The 15,855-nt window shown below is 36.7% G+C and overlaps 1 protein-coding gene across 1 annotated transcript in view; it reads left to right on the forward strand.

The window, feature by feature from the left end:
* Positions 1 to 15,855, forward strand: part of LOC150077412 (MOB kinase activator 2-like) — a 197,667-nt gene that overhangs the window by 133,867 nt on the left and 47,945 nt on the right. The window contains exon 2 of the mRNA XM_090386291.1: positions 5,922 to 6,085. Within this exon, the coding sequence (XP_090242417.1) occupies positions 5,922 to 6,085 (164 nt within the window). The remainder of the gene's footprint in view (positions 1 to 5,921; positions 6,086 to 15,855) is intronic.

The following is a 15,855-nucleotide window of genomic DNA, read 5'->3' on the forward strand; positions in this document are numbered from 1 at the left end:
ATAGGGCTGGGAATTGCGCAGCATACAACCCACTGAATCAATGAAAGTTGATCACACGCTGCTCCGTCGTCAATTTTAGTGTGTCACATCGCTTCCGTTGTATTTTTACTTTCTGTTTTGTGAGAACTAATATTCTCTATTCAAAATTATAATGAAGTTATACAAAAGTTTATAAACTTTCATGTGCTTCTTAACCCCTCCCCCCAAAAAATATGAAAGCCAGATTCGTCCTTGAAACCATAAATCAAGTTAATTAACATTTTATTTTTTATTATTTTTCAACTTTATTTTTGTTGTACCACAAGTAATGGCAGTGTAAAAAGTACATAGGGTTAAAAAAAATCACTTTTCTATACTTTTAGTTGCATTTCTAAACACTCAGTGATGGAGCTAATTTTAATTGAAATTTAGGAAATTTCAAGTTTCTTGGATTGAGAAAACACCCATAACTGATAAGTCCTAATGGGGGAGCTGAATATTAGTGTTGAATCTGTATATCACATTGTTCAAAATGAACTGGAATTAGTCATAATGTTTGCAGACGAGCTGAAAGAACAAGATGATACATGCCACCTGTTGCTGGAATTAAGCAGAAAGGGATGAATTCCTACTTTTATAATTTTCACCCTGATTCATTCCTACGGAATGAATCAGGGTGAAGATTATAAAAGTAGCTCAGCAAGCGACCAAAGGAATTCTTCTTTGACATATCCAGGCATTAGTTTTGTAAAAGAAGGACACTGTTGTGAATTAATGATTTTCCTTACTATAGATTTGAGTAAAGAATTATTTATCTTATTCCTGATGTTTTCATTTGAACCAACCTCATGATTTATATCATCTTTTTATTTCATGTGAAAGAATCACATATGCCTTCTTTTGGCCCTCAACAAGTGCTACCTTGTAGTACAGATATTTATGCATGAGCCATTTAGCCCGTTCATGTTATAGGACTTTTGCACTAGTGTACCTTTCTGAATCTCTAAACAGTTTTCCATGCGACTATTTAGGGCCAGTCCTATTTTTCAGGGTACCTGGCTGCAAAAATTAATGTTGGGGATTTGTCCTCATGGGTAGCATAAGCACAGTTGGTATAATCACCATCTTCCCCACAAAAAAAAGAAAAAAGATTGAATTCCATCAATGAGGCAAGGAATTTTTATGGGTCTTTTTCACAATGTGGATGAGTTAGTCGGTCTCAGGTGAGAATGGCATGGTTCCTCCAGAAACTTGGGGTTTTTTTTTTGTCCAGCAAACCTCAAATTGACCACAGAACATGCACTGTTTACAGACATATATATGGTGCAATATGGCCTAAGTTGCTGATGTGCTTAAAAATCTACCCCGGTGGCTCACATCTGGTGAGTATGGACTTGGCACACCCAGGGTTCTGAGCTGGATATCATCATTCTTCTCTTTCTTGGTGATTCCCTTCTACTTTTCTTTCTCTCTCTCTCTCAGGGTAACTCAGGAATTTTTTTTTTTTTTTGGCTGGTGCAGCATAAGCCTCCTTGTACCATATAGCTAATAATAATAAAAACCTTACATTAACCAGCCAATTGTTGGGGATGCCTGGACCTCATTGCTGGAATTGAGGCAGTTTCATTTAGGGAGTTGGGTGCATTCCACCCTCTGTCCTCCATCTTTGCTACTAGTAGATGGAGATGACAAAAAGATTGGCAATTTTTTTTTATTATAGCTTCTTGTTAACTTTTCTTTCATTGTGCATCACTGTTTAACCATGTAGCATTCTTCTATTAATGGGCATTCAGATATTTCCTTAAATTCTTACTATTCCTGTTGTGTCCCTGGTTCTCTATCTGTCTCTCTTTCTTTCTTTTTTTTCTTTCTGTCCAGAACCTTTATTATTCCTGTTATTATTGCATCTATTCTTTTCCTCAGTGTTCAGTTTGCTGCTCTCATCACTTGTGCTGCACAACCTCAGGGGCTCACATCTAGTGAGTATGAGCTTGGCACACCCAGGGTCCTGAGCTGGATATCGTCATGATTTCTTTCTACTTCTCTCTCTCTCTCAGGGTAACTCAGGAATTTTTTTTTTTTTTTTGGCTGGTGCAGCATAAGCCTCAGGTTTCCTTGCACCCTATAGCTAATAATAATAATAATAATAATGATGATGTGGTATCAAACTAATTGTTCTAAACTCATTTACATTTGATTGCATTCTTTTCTTCTCAGTGGGAATTATAAAATTCCTCTAGCCAGTTTCCCTTTTCATTTATCTGTCAATAGGGGCAGTCCCAGGATTTTCTAAAGGAGGTACTAAAGAAGTGCTCTGGGGGAATCAGTAAGCTTTAATCATCATGTACCAGTAAAAAATTCCACATTATTTTGATTATGGTGTGGGGATATAGCCACTCTAACAAAACTATGTCTACTCTTTTTTTTTTTCCCTTATCCCTGAATTTTTCATTGTTTCAAGTATTTGCCTTTTGTATCCTATCAATTACAATGCCTTTCCCTACTTCATTTCCTTTAATGCAGTTCTGACCTCAGTTTAAATTATAATTGGACCTAGTTTAATGTCATTTACACCAAATTTATCCTATTTCTCAACTCTCTTCCTCCTTTCCCATATGAATTCTCTGTATATGCAGTCCATCTATTCAGTATAGTTCCTTCATTTCCTTCTATACATGCTCATATTTTGCATCATAGGACTGACATTTGGAAACCCTTAGTAGGAAATGCTCATACAGTAGTTATAAGTTGGATGGTGAATAAAGTGGTAACAGTTGTTAAAGGTAAGGGCATGGGATTTAAAGGCAAGAGCCTCACTTGCCTTTAGATTTATAAGTTTTTTTTAACTACCATCTGTAATTTCAGTATAACTGATCATACTCCCCAGCTTCTCTTGTGCAGTTCTTCCTCTCTGCAAAGAGTACTTCATCTCTAAAGATCGTTGCAAAGTGCCTGTTCAGTTCATCGCCTGTTGGGTTATCTACAACTTTTCTGTATCATTTAATGGTCCTTTCTGATTCATTCTTTTCTTCTTTTTATTCATGCATGTGTGCAACTCCTTGTCCTTGTTCTTTGCTCTCTTAGCCAGTTGTTTTTCATAATTAGCCTTTGCCAGCCAAGAAGGCTTCAGTTCTGAAAATTGCAGCACCTGGAGACTAGGCACCTGCAAGGCGATCTGATTGAGGTGTTTAAGACTTTGAATGGATTGAGCAAGTTCAATGCTGATGGGATTCTTCCTTTTGCTGGGACAACACATGTGAGTGGGCACAAATTCAAATTTAGAAAGGATGGTTACAGAATAGATGGGTGAAAGTTTGCCTTTAGCCAGCAGATGGCTGATTGCTGGAACAAACTTCCATCTGTTGTTGTGGAAGTTGATAGGGTAAATAAATTCAAGGAAGAACTGGGCACCTATTGGAGGGAATGAATAGATAAAATGGGAGGTATTTTTAATTTTTTTTGGCTGATACTGTATAAGCTTGTTTTCTTGCATCATTTGCTAATGCTAATCCTTTCTGTGATACTATTACATATCAGTTTATATCTGTTGTAAGCTTCAGCACTTTTTGTCACCTTGTAACTCACCCATGCCATCTGTTCTATCAAATTGGCCAGCTTTGCATTTATTCATCTCTGCATCCTCCGTGTTCTGTGCTTCCTTAATGGTATACATGAATTCATGCCTTCTTTGATTACGTCTTTAAAGATATTCCATAGTTTGCTTGTATTTTCCCTCCCCAAGCCACTATCCAATTAACAGACACTATGTAGATTTTAGACTGTCATAGTCTCCCTTTTCAGAAATTACCCATGACTTGGATAAGATTCCAGTATGGACAGAAAAGTAGCAGCTACATTTTAATGCTGCAAAATGCAAGATTTTATACTTGGGAAATAGCAATCCCAAAATGACTTAAGGGAGGAGTTGGGGTTAAAGATAGAGGAGGAGAGAGATTTAGGAGTTACTTTCCAGGTAGACATGACATTCTCAATGTGTGTTGACAAGCAGGAAGGAGTGCCCATGGTGTCCTAATGATAGTATATAGGACAATTGTTTGTAGAGACAGAGGTCATAATCCCACTGTATAGAACAATTGTGAGACTGCACTTGGGTTACTGTGTCCAGGTGTTGAGACCATGCCTAAAGAAAGGTATCAAGCCTCTTGAAAAGGTGCAAAGATGAATGATGTGCTTGAAATTGGCAAAAAGGTGTCCATATGAGGAAAGACTTTGAATATGCAGGTCCAAGAGCTTGGTAGCTAGGTACCTAGGTAGCTAGCTATTCACATTGAGGTCCATTGAGAATCACATTGAGGTCCACATGACTCTGAGATGGGATAATAAAATGAACCAAGGTGATTTTGCAGTTATAAATGATGCAATAACTAGGGGCCTAAGTCAAATTATAGCAAAAGCAGTGTAGACTGAATTGTGTGACATTTTCTTTTAGCCAACAGGTTGCAAATTACTAGAATTAGTTACCTCCATGACTAATTAAAGCTGCCAGTTTTGGAAAATTCAGATGTTGGCTGGATTGGCATCTGTGTCATGAATGGAATAAGTAAGAAGGGTTTTATTTTATTTTGCTGGTGCACTTACTGCACCAGCAAAATAAAATTGCTACAACTGCCTACAACTTGCTTGCACTATAAGAATTACTAATTTGTAGTAAACCACATCTTTTAAGCACTGCACCCTGTATCAAAAACCATCCTAATGAAAGTACTAAAGGAAACCAGTGATCTACAATAGTGTTATACCTGACTTTACACAATCCCATTTACATGGATTGGTTATAATGCAAATGCCATTCAAACTTTGTATGTGTTCTAGTTTGAATAAGTCCGACTAAGGAAATTATTTAGCCATAAACCTCTTCACAAACAAACAAAAAACATCTTGTGTTACCATGCACTTTACAGTTACCTGCTTTTGTTGTGATAAATTGTTTACTGGCACTTAAAACAATAAAACTCTAAAAAGCTAAGAATAGGTAAAGCAGGTCCTAATTGGGTAATAAGTAATAATCAATCACCCTTGGAAAATTAAAAGCTTTGGAGGTATGCAGAAAGTGCTTTGTGGAGTGAGTTTGATCTTTTCAGATTAACAACTTTTATATTGATATTTCACTTCACTTTTCACATGATATGTCATAATTAACAGAACATATTTACACTAGTGAGCCAAAACATTATGACCAGTGAGTCGTTATGCAAATCGAAGCAACTGCAGGTGAACTATGGTGTGTGTGCAGGTCGGGACACAGTATCATTTGATACTGAGCTCCAGTATCAAGAATAGCACTGATATTAATCAGTGCTATTCTTGCTCTTCAGATGGGAAAGGCAGCAGACTTAAACGAGTTTGACAAAGGCCAAATTGTAATAGCCAGACGACTGGGACAGGGCATATCCAAAACGGCACGGCTGGTGGGGTGCTCATGGTCAGCTGTGGTTAGTACCTACCGAAAGTATGTACATATACTGTAGCAAGAATCAAAAAAATATTAAGGCCTTAATCACAACTATACTTTTATTAAGGAATGCACATACAGGCTAGCATATTGTATTCTGAACAGTTTTCAGGTTCTTTGTTATAAAAATTGAAACTGCTCGTACTTTTAAAAAAATATATTTTTTTATTACCAATGAAAGTTTTATTTTTTATATCTGGAGGAACCTACAAAACTGTTACACCGTTTAATCTACACCAGTCAGAGAATAAATAATACAGTTTTCTTAATTTTGGATTGACTTGTTATTTTTTTTTAAGGATGATTAAAGTGAAACCTACACACAAATTAATGGTCACTCCTTTTCAAATAATAATTAATAAATTAGATAACTATTGTATTATAAACCTCCTTCATTTTCTTTATTTAAGATAAAAAATATAGGAATATCAGAATATTCAGTAACCTTTTAAATATTTTTCAATTTTAGGAAGGCCAGACGTAAGGAAAAAGATGCAACAACTCCTTCACAGGAAGATCCCAAACTTTATCTTGAGTCAGCAGTTCTAGAATCTACAGTACCAGAATCAAAATTGCGGGAAATAGTGGAATTGCCTTCTGGTTTAGACTATAATGAGTGGCTGGCCTCTCATAGTAAGTACTGTATTTTCTTCTAACTTTTTTTTTTATTTTTTTTATTAATCACAAAAAACAGCAAAAAGCCATACATTTGTGAAAAGCAGTTTGAAATATAATAATAACATATAAATATAAAAGTAATACAAATAAACTTCAGTAAAGTTAAAATAGCTAAAACAACAGTTTCTGATATTCATTTTTAACACTAGTTTTATTAATAAAAATATCAGTTTTATTTTCATTTAACAATGCAGCTATTCTGTTGAAAAATTCAAATTTAAGATGATTTGTCCTAAGTTTGGAAATGTGAAATAATTTATGTTCCCTCAAAGGCCTAGGTAGACAATTGAAGTTAATACATGACAGTAGCAATGAAGCATCTATTTTGCCTTGAACAATCGAATGTAGAAGGTGGTAGATGACTTTCATCAACCGGTGAAATACCACCACTTTGCTTATTGGAGGCTTGAAGTGGTGAAACCCATGTTTAGTCTCTAGAGCAAAGTTTCCGACCCCCCCATACTTCTCCTTCAACCCATGCACGGTACTAAGTACTGTAGGTTTTGATACCTTTCGTGTTTGGGGTTTTCATAAAAAAAAAAGAAGGATGCAGTCAAACATATTCCTTCTAACACTTAACATGGGAAGGTTAAAAATTTTACACCGATCTTTATATTTATACATAAAATAGTCTAAATCTGATTTATAAACTAAGAATCTGATAAGAGATTTTTGAACCCCTTTCAAGTGTATTAATATTATTTATACCAAAAGGGGTCCATGCTTGTGTTGCATACTCCAGAATTGGACAAAAATATGATGTATAAGCAAGTTTTGGGATATCAGAGCCAACAAAGTCAAAACAAGCCCTCTTGATTAAGCCAAGTAATTTAGAGACTCTGGCAGTTACTTTATTAATATGAGTTATGTAAGAACCATTATTAGTTCTTAAAATCCCTAAATCTTTTATTTCATGAGTTCTTTTAATATGCAAAGATTCTCAAGTGTAATTGTAACAGATGACAAATTGTTTATGAGGATCTGAAGTGGTAATGATTTGACATTTATCAATATTAACATTTAATCCATGACTTTTAATCCATTGGTATATTAATTGAATACCTTTTTTGTAGCTCCTCACAATCCAAAGACTGATTAATTTCTTTGTAGAATTTCATGTCATCAGCGTAGGTAAGAATGCCGAATTTGTCTTTCTGTAGACAAGCAGATATATCATTAAGAAAAATACTAAAAAGTGAAGAGCCAAGAGAGGAACCATGTTGTGGAACACCCCTCTGGATATTAATGAGTTCCGAGTAAATGTCATTATAACAAATAATACTTTTCTGATTATGAAAATAGCTTCTATGGACTCAGGGGAGGTACCTATGGACTGGAGATGTGCAAATGCGGCCCCAACCACAAAGGAGGATCAAAGGGAGATACAGGTAATTACAGACCTGTTAATTTAACTTCTGTTCCAGGAAAATTAATGGAGACACTGGTTAAAGTAGCAGTGCAGGATCATCTAGACAAGACTTCAGTTATAGCTTGGACACAGCATGGGTTTGTTAAGGGAAAGTCTTGTCTGACCAATTTGATTGGATACTATGATGTAATCACAAAGGAACTGGATGCAAAGAATAACTTTGACATCATATGTTTGGATCTTAGAAAGGCCTTTGATACTGTTGCATATGGAAGACTGCTGCACAAATTGGAGCAGTGTGGCATTGGAGGCAAATTGCTGCTATGGATAACGGGACGGTTGAGTGAGAGAAGACAGAGAGTGGTAATCAATGGACACTGCTCTTTGTGGACTAATGTTATTAGTGGAGTCCCTCAGGGTGGGGTCCATTGTTGTTCTCTGTATTTATAAATGATATTGATGATGGTATATCAGGCTTAATGTCCAAGTTTGCAGATGATACGAAGGTTGGCAGGGTTGTTAATGACAGTATGCTGCTGCAACAGGATCTAGAAAAGTTGAGCAGATGGGCTGAGAGGTGGCAAATGAAGTTTAACATTGACAAATGTAAAGTATTACATATGGGAAGCAGTAACCCTAGAGTAACGTATCAACTCTGTGGTACTACACTGACAGTGGTAGAGAATGAAAAGGACCTGGATGTAATTGTGCAGGCAGATATGAAGTTTTCTGAACAGTGCAGATGGTCTGCAAGATTAGCTCATGGTGTCTTGTCAATGATATACAGGAATTTTTCTAGCAGGTATAAGGTGGTGATTATCCCCTTGTATAAGGCAATGGTCAGGCCACACCTTGAGTACTGTATACAGGTGTGGGGGCCTCATTTTAAGAAGGATGTAGAGCTGTTGGAATGAGTACAGAGAAGGGCAACAAGATTAGTGAATGGAACAAAGGGTTGCTTTTACGAAGAAAGGCTTAAGTTTTGCAAATTACGGTGTCTGGAGACTAGGCACCTGCGAGGTTATCTGATTGAGGTGTATAAAGCCTTGAATGGTTTGAGCATGCTCAATGCTGATGGGATTCTTCCTCTTGCTCAGAATAATCGCCTGAGTGGGCATAAATTCAAATTGGAGAAAGACGGTTGTAGGATAGATGTGCAGAAATTTGCTTTCAGCCAGCGGGTGGTTGATTGCTGGAACAAACTTCCATCTGTCATTGTAGAAGTTGATGGCTTAAATAGATTCAAGGCAGAACTTGACAAACATTTGAAGTGAGTGGATGGGTGAAATAAGGGGCATTTTTTTTTTTTTTTTTTTTTTTTTGGCTGATACTATATAAGCTTGCTTTCTTGTATCATGTGCCTTTGCTAATGCTAGTATCCACATTAACAGAGTTATTAATTGACTCCACGTAGGTGTCAAGTTTAGTTATTGTAGAAGCTAGGACAGGTGGAGGTAAATATAATAAAACCAACAGTAAAGAACTTTTACCTACCTTTTAATTTTACCTTTATACCCTCAAATTCCTCCAAATTCAATTGTGCCAAAATACTAAAATTTTTGTTAATAAAAAAAGCAACTCCACCACCTGTCCGCAGAATTCTATCCCTCCTGATAAGATGGAAATTGTCAGGACATAATTATTGATGTCAGGAAATATCGTCAATTTTTATCTTCTTGCTTTCTTGGTAATCCCCTTCTATTTCTGATTTTCTCTCTCTCTCTCTCTCTCTCTCTCTCTCTTTCTCTCTCTCTCTCTCTCTTTCTCTCTCTCTCTCTCTCTCTCTCTCTCTCTCTGTCTGTCTCTTTCAGGGTAGCACGGGAATTTTTTTTTTTTTTTTTTGTGGCTGGTGCAGCATAAACCTCAGGCTTCCTTGTACCATATGGCTAATAATAACCAAGTTTCTGTAATGGCCCAAATGTCGAAATCTTCTTGAATAATTATGTTAGGTAATTCATTAATTGTGCTTAAAATACTCCTAGCATTTTGTAAATAAATATTAAAATGCTTGTTTCCAGATTCCTCATTTCTCTTTTTAATGTGAGACAGTTGTCCTCTTGAAGTGTATTTTAATTGCTATGGAGCTATATTATCGTTATCTTTAATATTAGTGATGTGATTTTTGTTATAAAATACATGGTTTTTATCAAAGTTTCTTCTTGTCTTATACTTTTTGAATTTAAAAGAATTAATCACAGCACCTTCAAGAAAGCTATTCTCAGATAAGAATAGCTCAAGTAAATTATAATATAATGTAATTTTAAATGAGTTTTAAATGTAATTTTACAAATGCTATAAGGATATAGCTATTAACACCAGACATATTTATTTGAAATTGTTCCCAGATTTAAAATTTTGGCTCCCATAGGCAATAAAATATACAATACATATTCACATATGACAATATGTGGTAGTAGATATACATACAGGGTGTTTTATAATCACACCATTGAAATTACAGTGTTAGTTCTATATACAAAAACAAGTCAAATGGTTCATATAAATTTACAGTGTTTCCTTTTTGAGTTACAGCCCTTTTTATGTGTTTTGAAAAGTGATAGAAGAAAATGCTTTTAACAAGTGTTTCTGAATTAAAAGGAAAAGTGAATGCAATTAGCTCTATTTAATACAGGTTTTCAAGTGTCCCTTTACCATGTTCATAAATCATGGAATCTCAAAGTAGCAATTTTAACTTGACAACACAACCTGCATCAAAATGACATTGATTAGCTTTTTGAATTATAGATGTCCAGGTTGTGGGGGACAAGAGCTTCCTTACATTCCACATTTTTCATACACCACTTGGTGTATTATGAAAAATGTGGAATGTAAGGAAGGAAGGATGGGCAAAAAGGCATACTTATGCCTTTTTGCCCATCACTTTGCAAACACATAAAAGAGGCTGTAACTCAGAAAAACAGACTTCTGGCCATATGCTTATATGACCGTGTTCTAGTATGTATGTAGAACTACTCCTATAATTTTGCTGATGTAATTTAGAAACACTTTGTATATTGATAATAGATGCAGTTGGAGGATGGCAAAACTATGACAGCTATATATTCCAGTTTCACAAGAGAGAGAGAGAGAGAGAGACTTAGTTAAATTGAATTAGTATACTATTCAGGACCTCCTTTCTGGTGATTGTGGTATTATCTGGAGGTTTTTTGAAACAATTGCTGGATATTTTTCTATTTAGGAGATAGCCAATGGCCATTCTCTTAACTGACTTTTGATGTTTTGAATATCGTTCAGAGTTTATACAGTATTGTAACTTACACAGTAAACCAATGTTAAAAAGACAAGCATTTATCAAAACTTTTCCCTTATTTTACTTTCTTACTACTTCTTCACATAAGATTTTCAAGAAAACAAGTGTATGATTGAATACCATATCCATTTGATCATCGGTCTTTGTAACCAAGATAAGACTCTCTTGTGACTCTGTTATCAGGGAAATAAGAAATATATTGTGTAAGAAGGATAGGTTGGACCAGGGTTTGTCTGTCAGGGACAAAAGTAGATGACATTGTAGAGCAGATATCATCTGTTAAGAGCACAAAAGGTGATATTGTTGTACACATTGGCACTATTGATATTAAGAGTAGGAGATCAGAGGACTAACTTAGTAAGTATGATATCTGCTCTTAGTATGATATCAGCTCTAACTTAGTAAGTACAGGGAAATGTTGGGAAAAAGTCACGAGTTAGGATTGAATTTGAAGGTGTATGCAATTCTGCCCAGACATGATAGGAGGGAGTACATGTGACAGCCTTGTCAATCAATTCGGCCCTGGAGAGAATGTGCAAGGCACATGGGGTAGAATTTTTCTCACCATAGTCTGTGCGCTTGTTAACAGGGATAGGATACACTTAAATAGAAGGGGTGCAAGGATATTTTCTGATGATATTGAGGCAGTGATAGGAGGTTCAGAAAACTGCTGGCTTGGAGGAATACACAGACTAATAGATTAACCAGGGCTGCAGGCAGAGGTGGAGGTGATTATTGCACAGCTTCTTTTGGAAAATGCAGCAGTCTGGAAAACAGTGTGTTGGGGATTTCAGGCCCTGCTGTGGCTTATCATGGAACAAGTGAATACATGGGCTGTGTATGGATAACTGAAAGTAAGAATATGTGCATGTATGCTTGCATGTACACTAATGCCAGGAGCATTGTAAATAAACTTGATGAATTTAATGTACTGATCAAGTCATCAAATGTAGACATTGCAGGGATAGTAAAGACATGGTGTCACTCAGACAAAAGTGATGCTGAATTTGAATACGGGGATTACAGTGTATACAGGAAGGACAAACAAGACAGGAGGGGTGGAGGGGTTATGCACTTTAGTTAAGAAGCATATTAAATCTAAGGCAGTGCATCTAGTCGATATGGATGACCAGTGCAGTGTTAGCATTAGCATTAGTAGAGGCATATGATGCAAGAAAGCAAGCTTATGCAGCATCAGCCAAAAAAAAAAAAAAAAGTGTTGAGTCAGTTTGATGTGATATGAGCACTGGGAGAACAAAATTGAGAGTAGGAGTGTGTTATAGGCCTTCTTCTGGCATTATAACCCAGGGTGGGTCTTAGCCTTCTCAATGATGTTCCACCAGTAAACCCTCCCAGAAGTCAAACTTCTCCAAGTAGGTGGTAGATGACTTTCATCAACCGGTGAAATACCACCACTTTGCTTATTGGAGGCTTGAAGTGGTGAAACCCATGTTTAGTCTTAGAGCAAAGTTTCCGGCAACCCCCTCCCCTTCTCCTTCAACCCATGCACGGTACTAAGTACTATAGGTTTTGATACCTTTCGTGTTTGGGGTTTTCATAAAAAAAAAAAAAAAAACTTCTTATTCTCATGGTCTTTAAGTCCCCTTCTAGTGTTATAGGTGGTATTATAAGTCTATTCTCTGTATAGTTGTTGGGTAGACTCATTGCAGTCATTAGGCCTGTAACAGTTATTAGTAAATTAGTAGTGGGGCAGTAAATCAGAATGTCTTGTAATGGGGGATTTTAACTTTTCAGATGTTGACTGGAATTTGTGGCTTCTTTACTCACACATTATCAAGACTTTTGTAGATTTCTTGGATGACCGTTTTCTACAGCAGTATGTTAGAGAGGCAAAGACCCATTGGGTGACAGCAATCACAGTGTACTAAGGTGGAATTTAATTAAAGACATAACTACTATCAAGGGTAAAGGCTTTTGCTTTTGTAAGGGTGACTACAGTGGGACCAACTGATGATGTTACCAACAACAAATTCTTTAAATGCAAAGCATTCAGTGAAGTAATCATAGAAGCTACTAGGCTTTTCATACCAACAGAGAAGTACTGTTGAAGGCATAGACCTAAATGGATGTGATGAACTATTGAGAAAAATGGCAGAAAAGAAAAGTGCATGGGATGCATATAAATTATCAGGTGATTCAGAAGCCTATGGTTGATATAAATTAGTCTGTAATTAAGTCACAAAGAAAGTTAAGCAAGCTAAGGCAGATCATGAGAAGTCTCTGGCGAAGAATGCAAAGAAAAGCAACAAAGACTTCTGTGCTTATATTAATAGTAGACGAAAGGAATTTTAATCACATTGGGCCACTTGATGTCAGTGGGTTAACTGTTGATGAATTTGCTTAGGGTGGTGACAAATTGAATAGCTATTTTGAATATACATTCACACATGAGGAATTCTTTAGGGGAGAGGATGCCAGAAGTTTATCAAACTCAAATGGGAAGGTAAATTACTTTGTGATAACTGAAAGGAAAATGGAAGAGAATTGTTGAAGATGAACATAAAAAAGGCACCTGGGGTGGATGGAATCTATCCAGTCATATTAAGAGAGGCAGCAAAGGAAGCTAGCAAGCCTTTAGCCATATTTGTGAGGGTATCCTTGGATTCAGGAGAAGTCCCTATGGACTGGATATATGCTAATGTATTCCAAATTCATAAAGGGGGATCAAAAGGTGACATGAGTAATTTCAGACCCGTTAGCTTAACATCTGTTACAGGGAAAATAATGGAGTCACTGGTTAAAGAAGTAATGCTGGACAATCTGGACAGGAATGCAGTTATACGTCATTCACAGCATGGGTTTGTCAAGGGGCAATCATGTCTGACCAATCTGATAGGTTACTATGATGCAGTGATCAAGGAACTGGATGCAAAAAATAATTTTGATATATACTTAGATTTCAGAAAGGCTTTTGATGAGAGAGAGTCAGAGAAGTGAGAAGACAGAGTGGTTATCAATGGACACTGTTCTTTGTGGACTAATGTTATCAGTGGAGTCCTCCAGGGTTCAGTGCTGGGCCCATTGTTATTTTTAATAGTTATTAAGGATATTGATAAAGATATATTAGGCTTAATGCCAAAATTATCAGATGTTACAAAGGTTGTCAGGGTATTTAACGAAAGTAATTAGGATGAGCTACTGCAACAAGGTCTAGGAAAATTGGGCCAGTGAGCTGAGAAATGGCAGTTGAAGTTTAAGTGACAAATGCAAGGTACTGCAAATGGGTAGCAGTAATCACAGGAACTTATCAACTGTGGTACTATACTCACTACCCTGAGTATAGTATCAACTGTGTGGTACTATACTCAGGGTAGTGTAAAATGAAAAAGAACTGGGGGATAATTGTGCAGTCAGATATGAAAGCTCTGAGCAGTTCAGACATGTTGCCAGAACAGTTCATGGGGTTTTGTCAATGATATACAGAAACTTTGCTACCAGGGATAAGGAGGTGATTATTCCTTTGTACAAGGCTGTGGTTTTACCACATCTTCAGTATTGCATACAGGTCTGGGGGCCTCACTTTAGGAAGGATATAGATCTGCTGGAATGGGTGCAGAGAAATGCAACCAGATTGGTGAAGGGAACATAAGGGTACTCTTATCTAGAAAGGTTTAAGTTCTACAAATTGCAGCTTCTGAAGACTAGGCACCTGTGGGGTGATCTACTTGAGGTGTTTATGGCTTTGAATGGGTTGAGTAAGTTGAATGTGAATGGCATTCTTTCTCTTGCTCATGAGGGGACATAAATTTAAGTTAAGGAAGAATGGTTGCAGGATAAATGTGTGGAAGTTTCAGCCAGCAGGTGATTGATTGTTGGAACAGGCTTCCATCTGTTCTTGTGGAAGTGTATGGTGTGAATAAATTCAAGGAAAAATTGGACAAATTATTGGAGGGGTATGGATGGGAGAAATGTGTAGTGTTTTTTTTTTTTTTTGACTGATGCTATATAAGCTTGCTTTCTTGTATCATTTGTCCCTACTACTAGTTAAGACATTTATCATCATTGCCAGCCAAGCAGTCCACCAGGATTTGCCTAGCACCTATCTCATTATCCATAATGAAATATGTGCTAGACATATTATCATTATCCATAATGAGATAGGTGCACTTGAAGAGAAGTAGATTCCTTCAATAAGCTCAAAGAATTTTTCTTCTTGCTTGCTTGAAAATTGTTTAAACTAGTAAACTCATAATCATCATCATCTACAGACTTTATAACATAGCTTAATGTGCACTATGCCCTTTGAAAGGTAATTAACTTATAATCTTTTAAAACTAAGCAATACTCCAGACTGAATCTTTAAATATGAGATGCATTTTTAACAAACTTGACTTAACAAGTACAGGTCACTCTTGAAAAAAAAGCCTTAAATTAGGGTTGAATTTGAAAGTGTCTGCAGTTCTGCCCAGACACGACAGGAGGGAGTATATAATGAGAGCCTTGTTGATCATTTCAGCCCTGAGAGATTGTGCAAAGCCCAAGGGGTAAAATTTTTCTCAGCCTGGTCTATGCTTGTTAACAGGAGAGACTGCTTCTACAGGGATGGGATACACTTAAATAGAAAGGGTGCAAGAATATTTGCTGATGCTATCGAGGCAGTGTTAGGTGGGTCGGAAAACTTCTTGCTTGGGGAGATACACGGACTAATCGATTAACAGTAGGCGCTGGCAGAGGTGAAAGTGATTCTTGCACTGCTTCTATTGGAATGAGCATCAGCCTGGAAAACAAGATGCAGGGGATTTCAGAGACTGCTGGGAGTCATTGTGATCCAAGTAACCACATGGGCTATGTTAGGGTAGCGAAGAATAGGAACAGGTGCATGTATACTTACGTGTACACCAATGCTAGGAGTTTGGTAAATAAATTTGATGAATTTGAGGTGTTGGCCAAAATATCAAAGGCAGATATTGTTAGGATATCAGAGATGTGGTGTCACTCAGCTATAAGGAATGCAGAAATGGAATTTGGGGAATACAATGTGTGCAGTCGGCATGGCTGGATGGTGCAGTGTCGAGTCAGTTTGGTGTGATATAAACACTGGAAAATCAAAATTGAGAGTAGGAG

Source organism: Mastigoproctus giganteus, chromosome 12, assembly GCF_048544385.1.
Source record: "Mastigoproctus giganteus isolate SK-2022 chromosome 12, ASM4854438v1, whole genome shotgun sequence".
Classification (NCBI taxonomy): Eukaryota; Metazoa; Arthropoda; class Arachnida; order Uropygi; family Thelyphonidae; genus Mastigoproctus; species Mastigoproctus giganteus.